The sequence below is a fragment of the Lethenteron reissneri genome, chromosome 35, assembly GCF_015708825.2.
Source record: "Lethenteron reissneri isolate LAM-NWPU_2019-01 chromosome 35, ASM1570882v1, whole genome shotgun sequence".
NCBI classification, from domain to species: Eukaryota; Metazoa; Chordata; class Hyperoartia; order Petromyzontiformes; family Petromyzontidae; genus Lethenteron; species Lethenteron reissneri.
The window spans coordinates 14,070,923-14,092,656 of NC_083813.1; the positions used below are offsets into that span (position 1 = coordinate 14,070,923).

Genomic DNA, 21,734 nt, shown 5'->3' on the forward strand with positions numbered 1-21,734 from the left:
TTTTCCCACCACCGCTTGTATGTGCTCTGAAGGAGGACCATTCCCCAAAACGTCTCATTATGTGTCCTTGTACCGCCGCACACACAGCCGGGACACCGCACGCACAAGCCAAGGCACATTTAACCAACCCAAGAAGCACTCACAAGCAATGCAACGTTATGCTGTGTCCTCAAAGGTTGATTTCACAAAGTTTATGGTAACAACAATAGTATGTATCCTAATTCTTAACAGGGTGGCCTTGAAACTTGGCACGTGTAGGTTTTGTTCATTGTCTGCACGTGACCCCTCCAGCTCTCTCACCCTGGGTCAGCTGCCCCTTCCATGTCCTGGAAACCATGACAAGGTCATCCCATGAGGACTGCCTGGATGAAAACCAGCATGGAAGGGGCCCAGTGTGGGGCTGGCTATGCTATTGGGATAGTCCCGTGTGTGTGTGTGATGTGAGGTGTCCTGGTAGCAGTCATTCTCTCCTGTAGTCCTGGCATCTGCTGCTCAGCTTCATTCCCCAGCTGTGGTCCCAGTGGCACCCTCTCTCTGGGGAACCGTGTGAAGTGTGTCATGGGGTGGGTAGGTAGTGTGGTGATAGCGGTCATGGTTGGCACCAATCCACGACTACCCCTACTGGGCGGTGGACCTGCCGCCACAAAGCAGCACGCGGCGGAGGAGTGAGGTGATTGCTCTCGCCATGTGAACGAAGCCTCCTCGCTTCCTCTTCTTTTCGTGCATCACCACCTCCTGCACCTCCTCCATCTTCTCCTCCTCTGTCTCATCCTCCTCCATCTCCTTCTCTTCATCCTCCACCACCACCATCTTCTCCTCTACCTTCTGCTCCTCTTCCTGCTCCACCTTTGTCTTCTTCTCCATCTTCTCCCCCTTCCCGACCACCATCTCCTCCTTCATCATCTCCTCATCTTCCTGCAGCACCATCTCCTCCACCACCATCTTCTCTTCCTCCTCCACCACCATTGTTTCCCCTTTGTCCATCTCCATCATCTCCCCCACCACGACCATCTGTTCATCTTTTGTTTTGTCCTGGTCCTCCACCTCCGTATTGTCTTTATCCTCTCCCTCCGTGTTCTCCTCCATTGTCTCCATCACAATATCGTCCTCCTTTGTCTTCTCTTCCTCTGATTTCTCCTCCTCTGCCTCTTCCTTCACCTCCTCCTTCACCTCTTCCTTTGTCTCCACCATAACCTCTGTCTTTGCTTCAAAGGCCTGGATGAGTGAGGAGGAGGGCTGCGCTGGTTCAGATCTGTGAAGAGACAAAACACGGCACCGTTCCACCTTCCTGCTACGGCAGACATCCATCATCCGTGTGTGGAATGTGTGGCGGATTAATCTGAGCTTAATATATACAGCAATAACGACATGGCCAGTGAGTATGCTTGGTATTGGCGCTGTCATTCTCATAGCTCAAGGCTATCCTTGAGATAGGTGCAGCTGTGTCTCACACAGACTGCTGTAGTTTCAAAGTACTAGGTGGTGTTGCTGTGTAAATTTAGCTGAATAATTTGTCGTGAAATTATTGTTTACATGTATATTCTAATTAATCCCTTGAACATAATGGCCTACACATTTAAAATGATATCGGTGGAGATTTTGAAAGTCCGCTGTGATGGAATGGATGTGTATCTTTGTGGTTAATGCGGTGGCAGTAATAGCAAGGGCGAGAAGCAAGATCTGAACTGTAAGTGGTGAACGATGAGTGTGCTACCTTTTGGCTGCGTCAACCCATCCACGATTTCGGAAAGATATCTGACAGTGAGTTGTGGTAGACAGAGCCGCCTCCCTTGACGTCGAAGGCATCTCAGAGTGCATTGCACGCGATGAGCCACTCACATCTTGCATCTCTCGTCTCAATGCATTTGAAATTGGACACCCCTCCCAGTGGTAGCTGTCTCTGTGCATTACAAGGCAACTTGGAAGCTGGCCTGGAGACAGGCCTTAGTCTGCCAAAATATCACGGTGGATGGAGGGTTACATGGTGAAGATATGGCCGCATCATTATGTGATCTAACCCAGACACTAATTATGGAAAATATATCTGTCCACAGTATAGCCGAATGTACGCGTTGGGCTTGCTGTGTCTGTGTATTTTGTAAACGTGGCAGGGCTGGAGCATCTGGGCCTCACAGTAAGAGAGACGTGGGTTTGATACAGGTAGGAACAATGTTCCACACTGCCCACCAGGGATTCATTGTCTGTCTGTCTGTCGTGCATAAATAAATATATAATACACACAGCTCTTTGATTGGTGGAGACCTTACAAACAGCTCTTTGATTGGTGGAGACCTACTGCCGGGTACGGAGAGGGGAGGTGCCTAAGGGAGGAGGGTTAGGGGAGCGGCCTAAGGAAGGGGGAGTCAGGAGAGGGGCCTGAGGGGGGGGGGAAATCAGAGGAGGAGCCTAAGGGGGGGGGCGTCAGGGGAGGGGCCTAAGGATATGGCGGGTGGTCAGGGGACGGGCCTAAGGGAAGGGGGGTCAGGGGAGTGGCCTAAGGGAGGGGGGTAAAGGGAGGGGCCGATATTTAAGGGGGCTGGCTACCTGGCTGGCTGCCAGCGTGGTGGAGATGTAGCTCAGTGGGAGAGCGCACGCTTTGTATGTGCGAGGCCCTGGGTTCAATCCCCGGCATCTCCATGTCGGAAGCTTTTATTTAATTATTTTTTCAAACAAAGTTTGAATTACGAAATCAATTGGCTGTGTCAATGTCCCTGTAATAGGGGTGCACATGAACTCTCGTAAATATTACCCTATATGAACGATACCTTCGGATGAATTTGTGTTGATTTCAGGAACTTGCTATTTGTATAACCAGCGATGCACACAGTGATCAAATGGTTAACTTTAACATTTAGAGATGAAAGCAAGTGCTTAAAAGTATCCAGAACACGTTTATTTCCGAATTAAATATTTCCAATAATAATTAATTAGGACAGCATTATAGTATCCATCCACATGTATTCTTGTTATTTATTTTGTTTTAAAGAAATACATTTTGCTTGGACTCTGTGCAGACTCGATGTATCCAGGGCCCAAGGCCAACAGGAGAGTGAGTGGGGTGACGAGGGAGAGGAAGAAGCTGATGACGAAGTTTCACCCCGTACCGAGGTGGATCTGCGCTCCGGTAGAACCAGAATGGAGATGTCGCTCAGTGGTAGAGCGCACGCTTCGCATGTGTGAGGCCCCAGGGTCAATCCCCGGCATCTCCATGTTGGATCTGGAATCCTTGTTGGAAGTTTTTAAAAAATGTATGTTTCCAACAAAGGTTGATTTTCAAAATCAATTGGCTGTGTCCATGTCCCTGTAATCGGGGTGCACATGAACTCTCGTAAACACATTCCTGCGGAGGGAGCTGGAAGGAACGTTGGTTTTCTCGGTCAATGGCCAGGCAGCGTGGTGTATTTCGCAAATATGGCCAACTGTGAGGTTGGCCACAAGCCGGCGTGAGTCGGTTAAACGTTGAGTTTTATAAAGGTGTAAAGTAGTAACTCGGCAGGAGACGACTTCACGGGTAGCACACTCTTTATTTTCACCAACTTGTAGTTACACGGATGACTAACACCCTACTTCGTTACACGGGTGACCAACACCCACTTAGCTACACGGGTGACGGACACCCACTCAGCTCCAACTTCGTTACACGGGTGACCAACACCCACTTAGCTACACGGGTGACCAACACCCCCTCAGCTACACGGGTGACCAACACCCACTCAGCTACACTTCGTTACACGGGTGACCAACACCCACTTAGCTACACGGGTGACCAACACCCACTCAGCTACACGGGTGACCAACACCCACTCAGCTACACGGGTGACCAACACCCACTCAGCTACACGGGGGACTAACACCAACTCAGCTGTACTGACACGGGCTCTTACGCCCTGTAGCCTTCCGGGACACACCCAGCCGGGGTGCCCGTCTCGGCTCTGGGTACCACCGTCCCGACCCACACGGGCGTCGGACTACGGTCCCCCCAGTCTCGGCTTCGAGCCACACAGGGCCCCTACCTCCTCCACCCCGTCTTCGGTCTTCAACTGGTTAACACTGACCACGAGTGCTCTCGCGCGTCCCCCTTTATACCCCTCCTGCGGACGTCGCTGAGAGTACTCACTTATCTGACCAATCACTGCGCACTCGCTACGATCCTCTTTTCCCAGCTTGTGTGAGCGCGCCTCACCACCGGCGCGCGCGTCCATGCCACGCCCACATCGCGTGCCCAACCCCGCGCCCCGTGATCCATCACTGCCGGCGCACGTCAATACCACCACTACATCACCCCCTACCACATAGCTCGCAGCCGACCCGGCTGCTAATAAAACATACAACACCCCTTCACCCCCACGTGTGCCCCGTAACATAACACCAACCCTAACAACACAACATGAACACCGCAATCCGCAAAACCCAGCAACCGCCACACCCGCAACAAGAACAACATGCACAATCCGGCGAATGGCAACGATACTGTGTATGCGGAAAGAGTAACAATAAAAAAATTTCTTTAATCATTTTCTCTTCTTTTCTCTCCGACTCATGCAGCGTCCCAATGTCCGAGCGTCCCTTGAACGGGACATTACCCCGGCAGAGGGGGAAGCCGGCAACGAAGTCGGGCTTTAACAAAAAAAGAAATTTTTTTTTTTTCATGAAAAGTGTTGCGTCCTTGACCGAGTCCGCCTTGCCGGACCGTCGTACGGCACAGGACGCAGTTGGCCATCCGGCGGCGCCGGCAGTTCAGGAAGGCATGGGCCAGGCATCGGGGCTCCGTGCGAGCCGCGGGGTTCCGGTTCCCGACGGTCAACAGCCGTCAGGTCCGAGACACCTGGGGGTGGGTCAGGTGGAGACACGTGAGGATCAGCCTGCGACACATCCCTCCCCGAGTCGACGGTCACATCACACGCTCGGTCGTCACGGCACAACCCGGGGTCACGCGGCGCCGCGTAGGGTTTCAGTCGGGAGGAGTGCACGTACCAACGGCGTTTTCCCCATTTAATCTGTATACTCTGGGGTCGTGCAACCCGCACAATTTCCACCGGTCCCCTCCATGGTCTCAACAGTTTGGGGGACGTAGCCAACGGTGCGTGTGGACAATGCAGCCAGGCCTTATCGCCCGGTTCCCAATTGTGCGTATGCACCTTCCGTTCATGCAATCGCTCGTTCGCGATCTGCCGAGAGCGTGAATTCAATCTCGCAGCCTCTCGCGCCTCAGCCAATTTGGCGATGTTAAACTTAATGTGGTCTGCCAATTTTGATTTCGCACGTGGCTGTGAAATCCCCAGTTGGACGTCCATGGCCGGATCAGCCTCCCGCCCATACATCAGAAAAAATGGAGAAAACCCCGTCGCCGCATGGGGTGCCATCCGATAGGCCGCTAGTACCCCCGGTACCTGTAAGTCCCAATCCACCTGGTCGTCGCATACCTGTTGGCACAGCATAGACGTAATCGTCCTGTTCAGACGTTCAACCATACCGTCAGTCTGCGGGTGGTACGGGGAGGTATGTACTTTCTTTGTACCCAACAGGTCGCACACCTCGCGCAACAAAACACTCGAAAAGTTTTTCCCTTGATCCGTCAGCAAGCGTTCGGGGGCGCCTTTGTCCAAAACGTAACCTTGGACAAAGGCGTCCGCCACTGCCGCAGCCGACTGGTTGGCGAGTGGCCACGCCATGGGCCAGCGGGTGAAGTACTCTACGCCAACCAGCAGGAACTTATTTCCCCGAGGTGTAGTGGGAAAGGGCCCCAAGATGTCTAGCGCGACCAATTCGTTCGTGCGCGAAACTTGAATGGATTGAAGCGGTGGATTAGCCGCTATTTGTGGCGGTTTTCTTTTAGCGCACCCTACACACCCCTTAAGAATGTTCGCCACGTCACTGCCCATCCCAGGCCAATAGTAGTCTCGCTGAATGAGGGCGAGCGTTTTATGAAACCCCAGATGCATGAGTCGTTCATGGGCAGCCAGGACGACCTTACCCCGTACAGCAACCGGCACCACAAGCATGTGACGCCGGGACATGGAGTCCCACTTCATCAAGAGGCCCTGTCTGCACACCCAGGAACCGACCCGCGTTTCCCCGCCCTCGGGAACGTTAACCTTCCGACGTAGCGCGAGTAGGGAGCTGTCGGCCATTTGCAGACGGCCCCACTCGATGAGAGGCAATGCTAACAGCGAGTCCCTCCCCGTGGGGGCGTCGACCCCCGTAGTATCCGTGGCGGCTAGCACCACTTCCGCGGGGACATCGACAGAAGGTTTACACCGCGCCGATCCCAACTGACATGCGCATTCCGTACGCGTCGGCAACCGTGACAATGCATCCGCATTCGAGTGGCGCAACCCCTTGCGGTAAATCGTCGTGAATTGGTAGTCCTGAAGGACCTCCAACCATCGGGACAATTGGCCGGATGGCTGCGCCACCCGCATAGCGTATTGGAGAGCCGCATGGTCCGTGCGAACCGTAAAGTGACGGCCATACAGATACGGCCTGAATTGCTGTATAAAAAACACAATCGCCAGCAATTCACGCCGTGTCACGCAGTAGCGTTGTTCCGCGGGGGACAGAACCCTGCTACCGTAGGCGACCACCCGTTCGACCCCCCCGACCACCTGTGAGAGCACTCCCCCGATACCCGTGTTACTGGCATCCGTGTCGAGCACAAACGGTTGCGTGAAATCGGGGTAACACAAGGGGGGAGCCTGCACCAAGGCGTCACGAAGGGAGCAGAACGCGGCCTCCTCCTCCGGCCCCCAGTGAAACCGCACCCCTTTAGCCGTCAAGGCGTGCAGGGGCCTGGCTATGGTGGCAAACTGTTTGACAAAACGACGGTAATAGGAGGCAAATCCTATGAAGCTGCGGACTTCAGTAACAGAGGTCGGTGTTGGCCATGAGCCGACGCATTGCGTCTTAGCAGGGTCCGTCGAGATCCCCGAACGGCTAACGATATGGCCCAAATACCTGACCGATTCCCGAAGCAGAAAACATTTAGCCGGTTTAAATTTAAGCTTCGCGGAACGCATCCTGAGAAACACTGCCCTCAGTCGCTGGAGGTGCTCCTCAAAAGTTCGGCTGAAAACGATGATATCATCGAGGTAAATCAAACAGGTGTCCCATTGAAGGCCTGACAAAACCAATTCCATGAGCCTCTGGAACGTGGCAGGCGCGGAATGTAAACCCATGGGCAATCGGTTGAACTCAAATAGGCCTCCCGGTGTCCGGAAAGCGGTTTTAGGTTTTGATTCGTCATCGAGGGGCAATTGCCAAAATCCCGAAAGCAAATCGAGCGTCGAAAAAAACTGTGCTCCTGCCAAGGCATCCAGCGACTCATCCATCCTGGGGAGCGGATACGCATCGGCCATTGATATTTTGTTTAGGCGGCGGAAATCAACACAGAACCGCAGGGATCCATCCTGTTTTTTAACCAAGACGATAGGAGCACCCCACGGACTGGAAGAGGGCGCAATGATGTCGGCCGCCAACATGTCATTTACTGCCGACTGCACATGCTCCTTCTCGGCTGGACTGAGCCGGAAGGGATTCTGTCGAATAGGGGCCGCGTCCCCAGTCTCTATGTGGTGGCGCAACAGGTCTGTGCAGCCAATGTCGTACTTGTGCCTGCTAAACACGTCAGCGAACTCGAGCAGCAAGCCCCTCAATGCACCCAACTGCACACTGGACAAGGTACTGGACCCGGCACACAACGCGTCCAACCACTCCGTCCCCTCCTCACTTTGGGGATGCGTATCGACATGTGAATCGGCGTGAGCAACGAGCTGTTCCTCGACGGGTAGCGGCGCGGCGTGAGCGAGCACCGTTCCCTGCGTAATCACGGCCGGCCGCGACCCCGTATTCAAGACCACAACGAACGGCTCACTGTCCCCCCTCACCATGGTCTGGGCCACCGCTAAGCCGAGGTCCCCTTTAGCCCTGTTAGACGGCCCCAATAGAACTCCCTGCGCCCCCGCATCCGCCCCCAGGGGTTTTCTCAACCGAAGGGGTACCAACATTTGCGATCCCGTGGGCACCCGTACAGTCCGGGTTGCCAGCGCCTGCACCGTCGCACAAGCCGTGCGTATCTTATTTGGACTCTTCAAAAACTCAACCCGCCGACCCGACGGAAGCTCAATGCAGGCCTGGTCTATGAGAATTTTTATGGGCATTTTAGACAGAAAGTCCGTGCCTAGTAAACAAGGAACGGCCAACGATGATGATACAAAAATAGGACCCGCTAATTTAATGTCGCCAATACAAATATTCGCCCGAATCTGGCCGATGATTCCCAAGGATCCCCCGTTTGCCGCGTAAAATGGTACGTCCACTGGCAGAAGTGGTCGACATTGTACGGGAAGAATATTATAAATAAGGTCCGAAATAATAGTGGCCGACGCACCCGTGTCCACGAGCACCCGGACCTCAACCCCGTCAATGTACCCCGTTACCACGGACGACCCGGCCGACGCAGCCACAATCCTGTGGGCCAATTCGGACCACTCGACTGCCTTCGGGCCGTACGCGGACCCCTCTCGCCGAACCGAACCCCCGGCGCCCATACACGGTCCCCCCACCGCTAAGCGGCGACCCGAACGTGCCGTGCGTGTGGACCGAGCGTGTGAGGTGCCGCGACTTGCCGGGTTCAGTTGGGATGTCTTGAGTCCCTGGTCGTCGTCCGGACGTGGTCCCGCGGTGCGTTGACGCGGGGCCCGGCACCCGGCCGCGACGTGGCCCCGAAGGCCGCAGTTGTAGCAGACGACGAGGGACGTCGTAGGTTTCGGTTGCTCCAGCTTGCGGGAGGAGCGTGTGGGCGAACGACCTCCCGGTCTCCACTCCCCCGGCCTCGAACCAGCGAAGGCCTCCTCCCGAGGCACAGCAGGCTGAGGTCCGATGATCGTGGCGGCCGGTGCCCCGTTCTCCACCGATGCGCAGACGACCGTCGGCTTCCGCTGTAGGACCTCGTAAGCGTGGATACTCGTGGCAATCCCCAGGGAGCAGATGTCCATCTCGTCCGCCGTATTAATGGGAACTCCCAATCCGTGAGCCAGCGCCAGCAGCTGCTCCGTCACCATGGCGTCCTTCCCCTCCTTGTCCATGCGGGGAAAAGCTGAATCCGCCAGGGCGAGCAGCGCCGTGCGATAGGCGAGCGTTGTTTCTCCAACCACCTTCCGCCGATCGTAGAACTGGTGGCGACAGGTCGAGGGCGGCCCGAACACCTTGGCCAACAGGTGCAGCGCGGCCTGGAGCGTTGAGCGGGACGACCTCGGGGCAGACGTGAAGGCCGCAAGCGCGTCGTCGTCGAGCATCGCTGGCAGCGCGCGCAGGGCCGTGGTGTCGGACCACCCCGACATTTCTTGATGCGCGATGAACCGTCGCTGGAAGGCTCCCCAGTCGCCCCCGTCCGCCTTGAACACCGACAGCGCGGGCAATCGTTGCTGGAGAACTCGATCGTCGTCGTCGTCGTTGGAACGATTTTCCCGCGCGCTGCTGTGGTTGTAGAAAATGTCGGCTCCCTCTGCAGGCGCAAAATGGAGAGCTCCGGCGCTCGCCGATGACGCGGGCTGCGCTGTGTGGAGACCTCTGGCCACGTGGTGTCCGCGTTTCCCGCCAACCGGAGGCGGACCCTCAAAAATGGCGCCAACTCCCAAACTTTTGGCGCGAAACGCCTTATGGCGGGAACCCTCCAGCCGCGCCGCCTCTTCCAACCCCGCAGGCGTTCCACCGGCCGCTGGAACGGAGATCTCCGCCAAGATCGCAGCGGCGGCGAGCAGCAACTCCGCCAGGCGGGAGTGTGCGTCCTGCAGGCTGGTGTCGGAGGCGGGCGGAGCATCGGCCATTTCCGCGAAGTGCTGCATCGGCGGCAACTCCTCGTCCTCTCCTCCCGAGGGTGGTGTCACCGGTACGTCGTCGTCTCCCCGGTCTTGCACGTGGGAACGAGAAGTCTTCCTTGTGTCCATTCTCCTTGAAGACAGGTTTACTTCTGACGCCAGTTGTAAAGTAGTAACTCGGCAGGAGACGACTTCACGGGTAGCACACTCTTTATTTTCACCAACTTGTAGTTACACGGATGACTAACACCCTACTTCGTTACACGGGTGACCAACACCCACTTAGCTACACGGGTGACGGACACCCACTCAGCTCCAACTTCGTTACACGGGTGACCAACACCCACTTAGCTACACGGGTGACCAACACCCCCTCAGCTACACGGGTGACCAACACCCACTCAGCTACACTTCGTTACACGGGTGACCAACACCCACTTAGCTACACGGGTGACCAACACCCACTCAGCTACACGGGTGACCAACACCCACTCAGCTACACGGGTGACCAACACCCACTCAGCTACACGGGTGACTAACACCCACTCAGCTGTACTGACACGGGCTCTTACGCCCTGTAGCCTTCCGGGACACACCCAGCCGGGGTGCCCGTCTCGGCTCTGGGTACCACCGTCCCGACCCACACGGGCGTCGGACTACGGTCCCCCCAGTCTCGGCTTCGAGCCACACAGGGCCCCTACCTCCTCCACCCCGTCTTCGGTCTTCAACTGGTTAACACTGACCACGAGTGCTCTCGCGCGTCCCCCTTTATACCCCTCCTGCGGACGTCGCTGAGAGTACTCACTTATCTGACCAATCACTGCGCACTCGCTACGATCCTCTTTTCCCAGCTTGTGTGAGCGCGCCTCACCACCGGCGCGCGCGTCCATGCCACGCCCACATCGCGTGCCCAACCCCGCGCCCCGTGATCCATCACTGCCGGCGCACGTCAATACCACCACTACAAAGGCACCACGGGGTGACCAGCCCTTCCCCACCCTCCCCCACCCAGCCCCTCCCATCCCCTCCCCACCCTCCCCTCTCCACCCAGCCCCACCCCTCCCATTTTTGGATTCACGACGGATGGATGGATGGACACAATAATCCCCTGCGGGCTGGTGGAACCAGGTGCTTCCTACCAGTACAACCCTATATGAACGATACCTGAGGGTGAATTCGGACTCTGTGCAGACTTGATGTGTACAGGGCCCAGGGCCAACAGGAGAGTGAGTGGGGTGACGAGGGAGAGGAAGAAGCTGATGACGAAGTTTCACCCCGTATCGAGGTGGAACTGAGCCCAGGTAGAACCACCATGGGGATGTAGCTCAGTCGTAGAGTGCACGCTTCGCATGTGTGAGGCCCCGGGGTCAATCCCCGGCATCTCCACGAGGTGATATTTTTCCAGTGGACAATTTTACTCGAAGGAATATGCGTGGCTTGTTTTCATTCGTTATGGTTGCTGAGCACAGATCCAGAAGACCAACATGTCAGCAATGAACATCACTACAATCAAAGTTGTAGTCGATAAGAGTTAACATATTTATGGCATTCATATTCTCACGTAGAAGGGAAATAATAAAAACATAAAAAATAAAATTATCACGACGTTTCGACTGCAACACAAGCAATCATCATCAAGTGTGAAATCAAAATATTTATGGAAATGATCAAGATAATTAGATTTGAAACCGTAGGATGGACTTCCAAATTTGAGCAGTGCGTGGAGGAAGCTGAGAGAAAAGTGTTGTGACCTGCCGAGTGGTGGTCGAACGGATTGGGTGAGAAGAAAATCAGTTTGGAGTCCTCATCGCTGAAGGATAACTCAACGAGTGGAATTATACAGGTAGGAACAACAGTTTCACACTGCCCACCAGGGATTATTTGTCTGGCGTGCATCGCCCCTCCCAAACATGTATGTTCAGGGATTGGTTGAAGTGCATCACGTGACCGCGAGCTTTCTGTCGTGCACGAATGTGCTGTCCAACCAAGTTCCTACCTGCCCACTCCGAAGGAACGTGTTTTCCATGTTTGGCCATATTCTCTCTGTGGAGTGTGTTGCCCCCTATTCTGGAAGGGTGCTGCACCTTTCTCCCTGTAACTGATCCACACAAGCAATGCAAATCGCCTAATTTGGATCAAAAACAGTAGCAACTTCATTCCCTACTGCGAGCAACCTTGGCAGGACCCTCCTGAAAAAAGTCTTGAGACTTAGGGAGGCTCGTCCTGAGTAAAACAAGCATCAATATAAATAAATAACCACACATAGGACATGCATAGTGATTTACCGTGGCTCAGTGGCTCCAGAGTTTGCATTCTCTTCTTGGAAGCCCTCTTCTCCAAAGCTCGGAGCAATTGGGCCCTGCACAAGAGTGGCGGAGGTGGTGGCAGTGGCGGAGGTGGCGGCGGCGGTGGTGGTGGTGCTGGTGGTGCTGCCGGCAGGGCTGCTGGTGGTAGTTGTCCGGAGCCACTGTTGCTTCATCTTGGCGAGGCGCTGCTCCTCCACAAGGCGCTTTTGCTCCACAAGGTGCTTTTCCTCCACGACGTGCTTTTCCACCATGAAGCGCTCCTCGTCCTCTTGAAGTTTCACCTCAACAAGGCGCGTCTTCTCCATGAGGCGCTTCTCCTCCTCGACCCGCTTCGTGTTGGCAAAGTGCTTTACCTCGGTGAGGTAATTTACCTGGTGAAACGCTTTTCCTCCTCCTCCAGATGCTTCTCCTTGAGACGCTTCACCTTACGAAGGCGTTTCTCCTCCATGAAGCTGGTCTCCTCAATGAGGCGCTTTTCCATCAGGCGTTTCACATTATTGAGGAGATTGTCTCTGAGGCACTTCTGCTGTGTGAGGTGTTTCACCCTGGCGAGGCGCTTCACTTCAATGAGGCGCTTCTCTTCAGTGATGTGCTCCACCTCCTTGAGACACTTCTCCTCCTGGAGACGCTTCACCTCTCCAAGGTACTTCACCCTGGCAAGACGCTTCTCCTCCTCCCGATGCTTCTCCTCGAGACACTTCACCTTGTGAAGACGCTTCTCATCCCTGAAGCACTTTACTTCAATGAGGTGCTTTTCAATGAGGCGGTTCTTGAGTAGATTGTCTCTGGGGCACTTCTCCTCTGTGTGCCACTTCACCCTGGCAAGGCGCTGCACCTCAATGAGGTGCTCCTTTTCCATGGTGCATTTCTCCTTCACAAGGTGCTTCTCCTGGAGACGCTTCACTCCGCTGAAGTGCTTCAACTCCCCAATGCTCCTCTGTTCGAGCAAAGATGAGCAAAGAAACATTCAGACATGCACATGCAAGCAAAAATTCATACCCACAGGCACGTAAACATGGACGTGCTCATAAACCCAAACACAAATGCACTCACAAATCTATGTACGGATGCAAAAACTACATTTACTCATGCAAACTTGCTTAGCACATACATGAATATACACAATCACCTGATGTTAACATAACTCCTTATCCATCAATACTTTTATCACATTGTAAGTGCCCTAGCCCCTAAATAACCCAAACCCTATCAAAATACATGTTACATGCTCATATACCCTCACAAACCCCATACACGTACTTAAGGCTGTGATTGACTGTGACGATTTCATGACAATTTTTTGGCAACAATCATCACAGGCAATAGTTTCCACAGAATATTCCATTGTAAAGATCTGGATGCCCATAATCTGGACAAATATCACTGCTGCACCCATAGTGGGCAACTGGAATGGCACAGACAATTCATGTTACTTCCTGATGTCATTGTGTCTTCATTGGTAATAAATGGCTACTTCAAGAGCCTTCACATGTTTGATATGGCATGACGTTATGGGGGAGAGATGGGGTGATGGTGTTGAGAGATCGTGTTGTGATATGGAGAGCGGAAGTGGTGGAATGTTCTGGAGAGACGGTGTTATGTGATGGTATAGAGGCATGATGAGGCTCTATGATCGTGTATTGAGTTGGTGGTCGTGTGGTGTGATGAGAAAGGTGACATGGAGAGATAGTGTGGTGATGTGAGGTGTAGTGATAGTTTGGTGTGATGGTGTGGTGACATGGTGCGCTAGTATGGAGATAATGTGGTGTGTTTGACCCCCACAGACCCCATACACACCTTTGGGGAGCAATTCTCATAACTTTGTCCTGGGAAAGGGTCCACTTTATCCATAATGTCTCCCCACGTGGTCGACTGGCGCCACGACTCCCGGGCTACAGAAAAAATAAAATTAATTCAAAGGACGAGTAATAAATTAAAGAACGAAGCACATGGAGTTTCACAGAACTAATTCTGAGATCCCTGTAATTACCTCTTACCACACAACAGGAGCTGCTATTGAGAAATATTCATCACGTGGCAGTATTTTGTGAGCATGGATAGACCATCAATTCCATAAACTTGAGACCCCAGTTTAAGCAATGATGGCTGAAACTCAGATCTAAACCCACGTTCTCTGCCACACTCGATCATTACATCTTCCCATCACTACCAATCCATGTCTATTAAAAGTAATTGATTAGGGAGCCTCCTCCTCTGCATGTAAGCCACGTGATGCAGGTATCTGGGACTTACCCTCATAATCCTCCAAGATCTCAGCCCACTTGAGTTGTCTGTCCATGGTGTTGGGAAGGAGAAATTTCTGTTTGATGTTGGAGGGCCTGGGGAGGTTGGAACAATGCTCAGATTTGTCAACCTTTTTAATCACTCATCCTCTCAATTATTACATATTCGACCACGCACTGTACCATCTACTCACTTTCGTGCCTGTTGCTTTACAGTCCACTCACTCGCTTGTTTACCCACTCACACGTATGCATCCGATCACTCTTTCATCCACCGACGCGAACATATTTATTCCAATTTAAAGCTTTCGTGACTGCAGGGATTCATCTTCTTGTTTCTTTCGGTAAAGTCACGTAGAAGGGAAGTAATAAAATAATAAAAATAAAACATAATAAAACAATTCTCACGACGTTTCGGCTACAACGCAAGCAGCCGTCCTCAGGTGAAGAATGAGACACTACCAAACTAGGAGCTTATATATAAGCTGCATTGGGGGTTGAAGAGCGCCTTAACAAAAAGAATGTGCATGTGAAGAGGGATTTAGCATATTCATGGAAAATGCGTAGGCGTTGGGCGGGGGGGTGTCAAAGTCATATTATGCCCATGCATTATGCAGGATCAGCAGCAACCAAGGGGGGTGCAGGGATTAGCAGTAACAAAGGAAAGGAATGTTAATGATATGTAGCTGCAGTTACTCAACAACACGTAGAAAGCTAAAGTATAAACTACATAAAAAACTAAAGTATAAACTGCATCGCACCATCAGTATACTTACTATACTCTATAATAAGCTGAGTTACTAACAGCAAGTAATACATTACAATTTTACCTCGTAAAAATTCTATAATATGCTTCCATCTAAACCTTATTCTCTTACATCACACGAGCATATACCGTACTATATACTGCCATAGATAAACCCAACATTAAATTATATACTGTATTGCTGTAAACCAACCTATATCTTATACATTTAATATCACACTATGTATTATTCTACACACCCTAATGTGTATCGAAATGGTTTATTACGTCCTTCCAATGATTGCTGAGCCAGAATCCATCTTCTCGGTTAAAGTTGTCTCTGTGTTTGTATATGTGGATCGCCTCATGAACGAATCTCTCATGATAGCCAGATGGCTTGCAGAGAACCTCTGTCTTGGAGAAGTCAATATCATGTGAGCCCACTGAGTTGTAACAGTGATCTGCCACGGCTGAGGTGTTAGTCCTACCGTGTTTCAGGTCAGCTTTATGTTCACGGATGCGGTCCGAGACATGTCGTTTGGTTTCCCCAATGTAACTGCTACCACAGAGGCAACTTAGTTTGTAGACGCCAGGGTACTGTATGTCTGGAACCACATCTTTTACAGACGGTACCAGATCACGGATTTTATGTACTGTGTTGAATCGGACCTGGATCTTGTGTTTAATCAGGATTTTGGAGATCTTTTTTGTGACCCCAGCAATGTAGGGTAAGGTGATGGTCTTGAAAGGCTCCTCAACAGGATCCTTCTTGATGGTTGGAGTGATGGCTTTGCGGATTGTATAGTCGGAGTAACCATTTGCCTTAAGAGCTTGGCGTACGTGTTTGAGTTCATTGGAAATGTGTTCATGGTCGGAGATGCATTGGGCTCTATGATATAGAGTCTTGATGAGGGAATTCTTCTGAGATGGATGGTGGTGGGAATCCGGTTTTAGATAAGCATCCGTGTGGGTGGCTTTCCTGTAGACAGAGTGGCTCATTGAACCATCAGGTCTCCTTTTGATTAGGACATCCAAAAAGGGTAGCTTGCCATCATTTTCGACTTCCATGGTGAATCTGATGGCTGGGTGTATGGAATTGATGTGGTCGAGAAATTGGTCTAGAGCAGGCCGGCCATGTGGCCAGATGACAAAAGTGTCGTCTACGTACCTCTTCCATAAGGTCGGGCGTAGAGTGGCAGTCTGGATGGCGTCCGTCTCAAATTTCTCCATGAAGATGTTGGCTACAACCGGAGATAGGGGGGAGCCCATTGGGGTGCCCTCAATTTGCTTGTAGAAGGTTCCATTCCAGGTGAAGTATGTATTGGTTAAGCAGTGTCTCACCAGGGGGGGTACCCCAGCATTCAGTCCTTGATGAACCAAGTCTTCAATGATTGCGATGGTGTCAGGCACAGGTACCTTGGTGAACAAGGAAACCACATCAAAACTGACAAGCAGGTCGTCTGGGGACAGGGCAATCCCCTTGATTGTCGATACCAGGTCAGTAGAGTTTAGTACTGCAGAGGTGGTTTTTCCAGTGAAAGGCCGTAGGATTTCGGACAAAAAACGAGCCAGTTTGTAAGTGGGGGAGTTGATAGTAGAGACAATGGGACGAAGAGGTGTATCTTCTTTATGTATCTTTGGCAAGTCGTACAATCTTGGTGGTCTGGCTGCAGAAGGTTTCAACGAGAACTGTTTGGTCTGATCAATTAATGCGGTTGAAGCAGAAATGATGTTGTTGGTTTTGGAGACGAGGCTGTTGGTGGGGTCTCTTTTATTTTTGTATAGCTGCCATCGTTTAGTAGTTCTTGAATTTTGTTGTTGTATTCTATTTTGTCCATGATGACAGTGGCATTGCCTTTGTCGGCTGAGAGGATGACAATGTCATCCCTCTTTTTTAATTGAGCTAATTCAAAACGCTCCTCTTTGCTGATGTTGCTAGCTGGCATCTTAGCGTTTTTGAGGGTTACAGAGATTTCGGATCTTGCTACGTCTGCAGCGATGTGACTCAAGCCCTTGAGAGCTACATCTACTCGAGCAATTATATCATTAACTGGTATAATTGCTCGAGTAGATGTAGCTCTCAAGGGCTTGAGTCACATCGCTGCAGACGTAGCAAGATCCGAAATCTCTGTAACCCTCAAAAACGCTAAGATGCCAGCTAGCAACATCAGCAAAGAGGAGCGTTTTGAATTAGCTCAATTAAAAAAGAGGGATGACATTGTCATCCTCTCAGCCGACAAAGGCAATGCCACTGTCATCATGGACAAAATAGAATACAACAACAAAATTCAAGAACTACTAAACGATGGCAGCTATACAAAAATAAAAAGAGACCCCACCAACAGCCTCGTCTCCAAAACCAACAACATCATTTCTGCTTCAACCGCATTAATTGATCAGACCAAACAGTTCTCGTTGAAACCTTCTGCAGCCAGACCACCAAGATTGTACGGCTTGCCAAAGATACATAAAGAAGATACACCTCTTCGTCCCATTGTCTCTACTATCAACTCCCCCACTTACAAACTGGCTCGTTTTTTGTCCGAAATCCTACGGCCTTTCACTGGAAAAACCACCTCTGCAGTACTAAACTCTACTGACCTGGTATCGACAATCAAGGGGATTGCCCTGTCCCCAGACGACCTGCTTGTCAGTTTTGATGTGGTTTCCTTGTTCACCAAGGTACCTGTGCCTGACACCATCGCAATCATTGAAGACTTGGTTCATCAAGGACTGAATGCTGGGGTACCCCCCCTGGTGAGACACTGCTTAACCAATACATACTTCACCTGGAATGGAACCTTCTACAAGCAAATTGAGGGCACCCCAATGGGCTCCCCCCTATCTCCGGTTGTAGCCAACATCTTCATGGAGAAATTTGAGACGGACGCCATCCAGACTGCCACTCTACGCCCGACCTTATGGAAGAGGTACGTAGACGACACTTTTGTCATCTGGCCACATGGCCGGCCTGCTCTAGACCAATTTCTCGACCACATCAATTCCATACACCCAGCCATCAGATTCACCATGGAAGTCGAAAATGATGGCAAGCTACCCTTTTTGGATGTCCTAATCAAAAGGAGACCTGATGGTTCAATGAGCCACTCTGTCTACAGGAAAGCCACCCACACGGATGCTTATCTAAAACCGGATTCCCACCACCATCCATCTCAGAAGAATTCCCTCATCAAGACTCTATATCATAGAGCCCAATGCATCTCCGACCATGAACACATTTCCAATGAACTCAAACACGTACGCCAAGCTCTTAAGGCAAATGGTTACTCCGACTATACAATCCGCAAAGCCATCACTCCAACCATCAAGAAGGATCCTGTTGAGGAGCCTTTCAAGACCATCACCTTACCCTACATTGCTGGGGTCACAAAAAAGATCTCCAAAATCCTGATTAAACACAAGATCCAGGTCCGATTCAACACAGTACATAAAATCCGTGATCTGGTACCGTCTGTAAAAGATGTGGTTCCAGACATACAGTACCCTGGCGTCTACAAACTAAGTTGCCTCTGTGGTAGCAGTTACATTGGGGAAACCAAACGACATGTCTCGGACCGCATCCGTGAACATAAAGCTGACCTGAAACACGGTAGGACTAACACCTCAGCCGTGGCAGATCACTGTTACAACTCAGTGGGCTCACATGATATTGACTTCTCCAAGACAGAGGTTCTCTGCAAGCCATCTGGCTATCATGAGAGATTCGTTCATGAGGCGATCCACATATACAAACACAGAGACAACTTTAACCGAGAAGATGGATTCTGGCTCAGCAATCATTGGAAGGACGTAATAAACCATTTCGATACACATTAGGGTGTGTAGAATAATACATAGTGTGATATTAAATGTATAAGATATAGGTTGGTTTACAGCAATACAGTATATAATTTAATGTTGGGTTTATCTATGGCAGTATATAGTACGGTATATGCTCGTGTGATGTAAGAGAATAAGGTTTAGATGGAAGCATATTATAGAATTTTTACGAGGTAAAATTGTAATGTATTACTTGCTGTTAGTAACTCAGCTTATTATAGAGTATAGTAAGTATACTGATGGTGCGATGCAGTTTATACTTTAGTTTTTTATGTAGTTTATACTTTAGCTTTCTACGTGTTGTTGAGTAACTGCAGCTACATATCATTAACATTCCTTTCCTTTGTTACTGCTAATCCCTGCACCCCCCTTGGTTGCTGCTGATCCTGCATAATGCATGGGCATAATATGACTTTGACACCCCCCCGCCCAACGCCTACGCATTTTCCATGAATATGCTAAATCCCTCTTCACATGCACATTCTTTTTGTTAAGGCGCTCTTCAACCCCCAATGCAGCTTATATATAAGCTCCTAGTTTGGTAGTGTCTCATTCTTCACCTGAGGACGGCTGCTTGCGTTGTAGCCGAAACGTCGTGAGAATTGTTTTATTATGTTTTATTTTTATTATTTTATTACTTCCCTTCTACGTGACTTTACCGAAAGAAACAAGAAGATATTTATTCCAACTGACTATTGCATTAAACATAATCGCCAGACTCAACCATGATATTTAACTACTAATCCCGACAAGCATGTTCATGTACAGCCCATTTTTATTCATCGACTGCTTCAAGACGGCCCCCCTATGCCTTGTAGGTTCTTAGGTAATATGACCAAACTTAAATTATTTGTTATAACCAGAACATGACGTCGTAGGTCACTTGATGTCAGAGATACCACCCATGTGGCTGTGACATGCCAGATTGGAGACAACTATGGCAGCAGCTAGGGCCTGAACTTAAATGCAGACTCCTTCTCAATGTTAAACACAATTCAATTAATATCCATACTCTTTGGTTTTTTCGGTAAAGTCACGTAGTTAGAAATTAAATAAAACAAATCACAATGTTTCAATCGCAACACAAGCAATCGTCATCAGGTGGGACAACTACAGCAAGAAACAACCGCTGAAGAAGGCGAGAGAGCTGCCGTGGCACGAGGTTATATAGACTATATAAGTAGGGTACATTGGCGGGGCTTGAGATGGGAGGGGGGGCAGAGTAAGATCTGCGGGGTGATGGGAGAGCTAGGGGGAGAGAGAGGTGGGGGGTTGCCAATGCAGCAACAATGCCAATGAAGCAACAATGCCAATGCAGCAGCAATGCCAAACGCTGGGGATGCAGGGGGATCTGCCTTGTGTTCGCGAACACAGTCCAAGACATGTCGTTTTGTTTCCCCAATGTAACAGCTACAAAATCTTAAACAAACACAAGATCCAGGTCCGATTCAATACAGTACACACAATCCGTGATCTATTCCCATCGGTGAAGGAGGTAATTCCTAACATGCAATATCCTGGAGTCTACAAACTGAGTTGTACCTGTGGTAGCAGTTCCATTGGGGAAACGAAACATGTCTCGGACCGTGTTCGCGAACACAAGGCAGATCTGAAACACGGCAGAACCAATACCTTTGCCGTGGCTGACCATTGTTATAATGCTGTGGGCTCGCATGATATTATATTTTCTGAGACCAAGGTACTCTGGAAACCTTCGGGCAACTATCAAAGGTTTGTTGATGAAGCCATCTAGATATATAAACATAGACATAACTTCAACCGAGAAGATGTATACAAATTGAGCAATCATTGGAAGGATGTTATTAACCAGGTAAAACCTTAACTGTTTATGGTGGTTCCATCATATTTGCCGGGTGCTGGTCTGTTTTTCTGAGTTAATTTCCCCTCGCATCCCCAGCGTTTGGCATTGTTGCTGCAATGGCATTGTTGCTGCAATGGCATTGTTGCTGCAATGGCATTGTTGCTGCATTGGCAACCCCCACACCTCTCTCCCCCTAGCTTTCCCGTCCCTCCGCAGATCTTACTCTGCCCCTCACCCATCTCTAGCCCTGCCCATGTACCCTACATATATAGTCTATATAACCTCGTGCCACGGCAGCTCTCTCGCCTTCATCAGCAGTTGTTTATTGCTGTAGTTGTCCCACCTGATGACGATTGCTTGTGTTGCGATCGAAACATCGTGATTTGTTTATTTTATTTCTAACTACGTTACTTCACTGAAAGAACCAAAGAGTCTGGATTCCTGCAGTCACGAAAGCTTCCAATCAGGATTCAATTCATGTCATCTCGAGCACAATTGCCTGCAGCAATCAGAACACAATGACTGTAGACGTGTTATTCATATTCTGTTAAATTTAAACAGGCTAGTTATGACATTTTAAATGCTGACTGGATTGGGCTCTAAACAATGACAGAAAAAAGGGATTTCGATTTAAAACTTTCGTGACTGCAGGGATTCATCTTCTTGGTTCTTTCGGTAAAGTCACGTAGAAGGAAATTAATAAAATAATAAAAATAAAACATAATAAAATAATTCTCACGACGTTTCGGCCACAACGCAAGCATCCGTCTTCAGGTGGAGAACAGGTCTGTCAAGTAGACAGAGTCTGAATGGCACGCCCCAGGCTTGGAGCGACTATTTATGCTGGGATTGTGGGGCGAAGAGCGCTTTGACAAAATATTTGCATATCAAGAGGAATTTAGCATATTCATGGGAAATGCAGATATGCAATTAGTACTACTTGTGAAATGCGTAGGAGGTTTG

General features: G+C 50.4%; 1 protein-coding gene and 3 non-coding genes across 4 annotated transcripts; 3 read left to right on the forward strand and 1 right to left on the reverse strand.

Moving 5' to 3' along the window:
• Positions 1–252: 252 nt before the first annotated feature.
• LOC133350775 (golgin subfamily A member 6-like protein 24) lies at positions 253–14,508 on the reverse strand. The gene is made up of 4 exons (XM_061565496.1): positions 14,375–14,508; positions 13,919–14,013; positions 12,101–13,058; positions 253–1,252 (listed from the first exon to the last, which is right to left on the reverse strand). Exons 3-4 carry the CDS (start codon positions 12,424–12,426, stop codon positions 619–621), a joined length of 960 nt encoding a protein of 319 aa, XP_061421480.1. The 5' UTR covers positions 12,427–13,058; positions 13,919–14,013; positions 14,375–14,508; the 3' UTR covers positions 253–618.
• TRNAT-UGU (transfer RNA threonine (anticodon UGU)) lies at positions 2,566–2,637 on the forward strand. The gene has a single exon. It is a non-coding gene; the product is annotated as a tRNA-Thr (tRNA).
• On the forward strand, positions 3,138–3,209 carry TRNAA-CGC (transfer RNA alanine (anticodon CGC)). The gene has a single exon. It is a non-coding gene; the product is annotated as a tRNA-Ala (tRNA).
• TRNAA-CGC (transfer RNA alanine (anticodon CGC)) lies at positions 11,130–11,201 on the forward strand. The gene has a single exon. It is a non-coding gene; the product is annotated as a tRNA-Ala (tRNA).
• Positions 14,509–21,734: the final 7,226 nt, after the last annotated feature.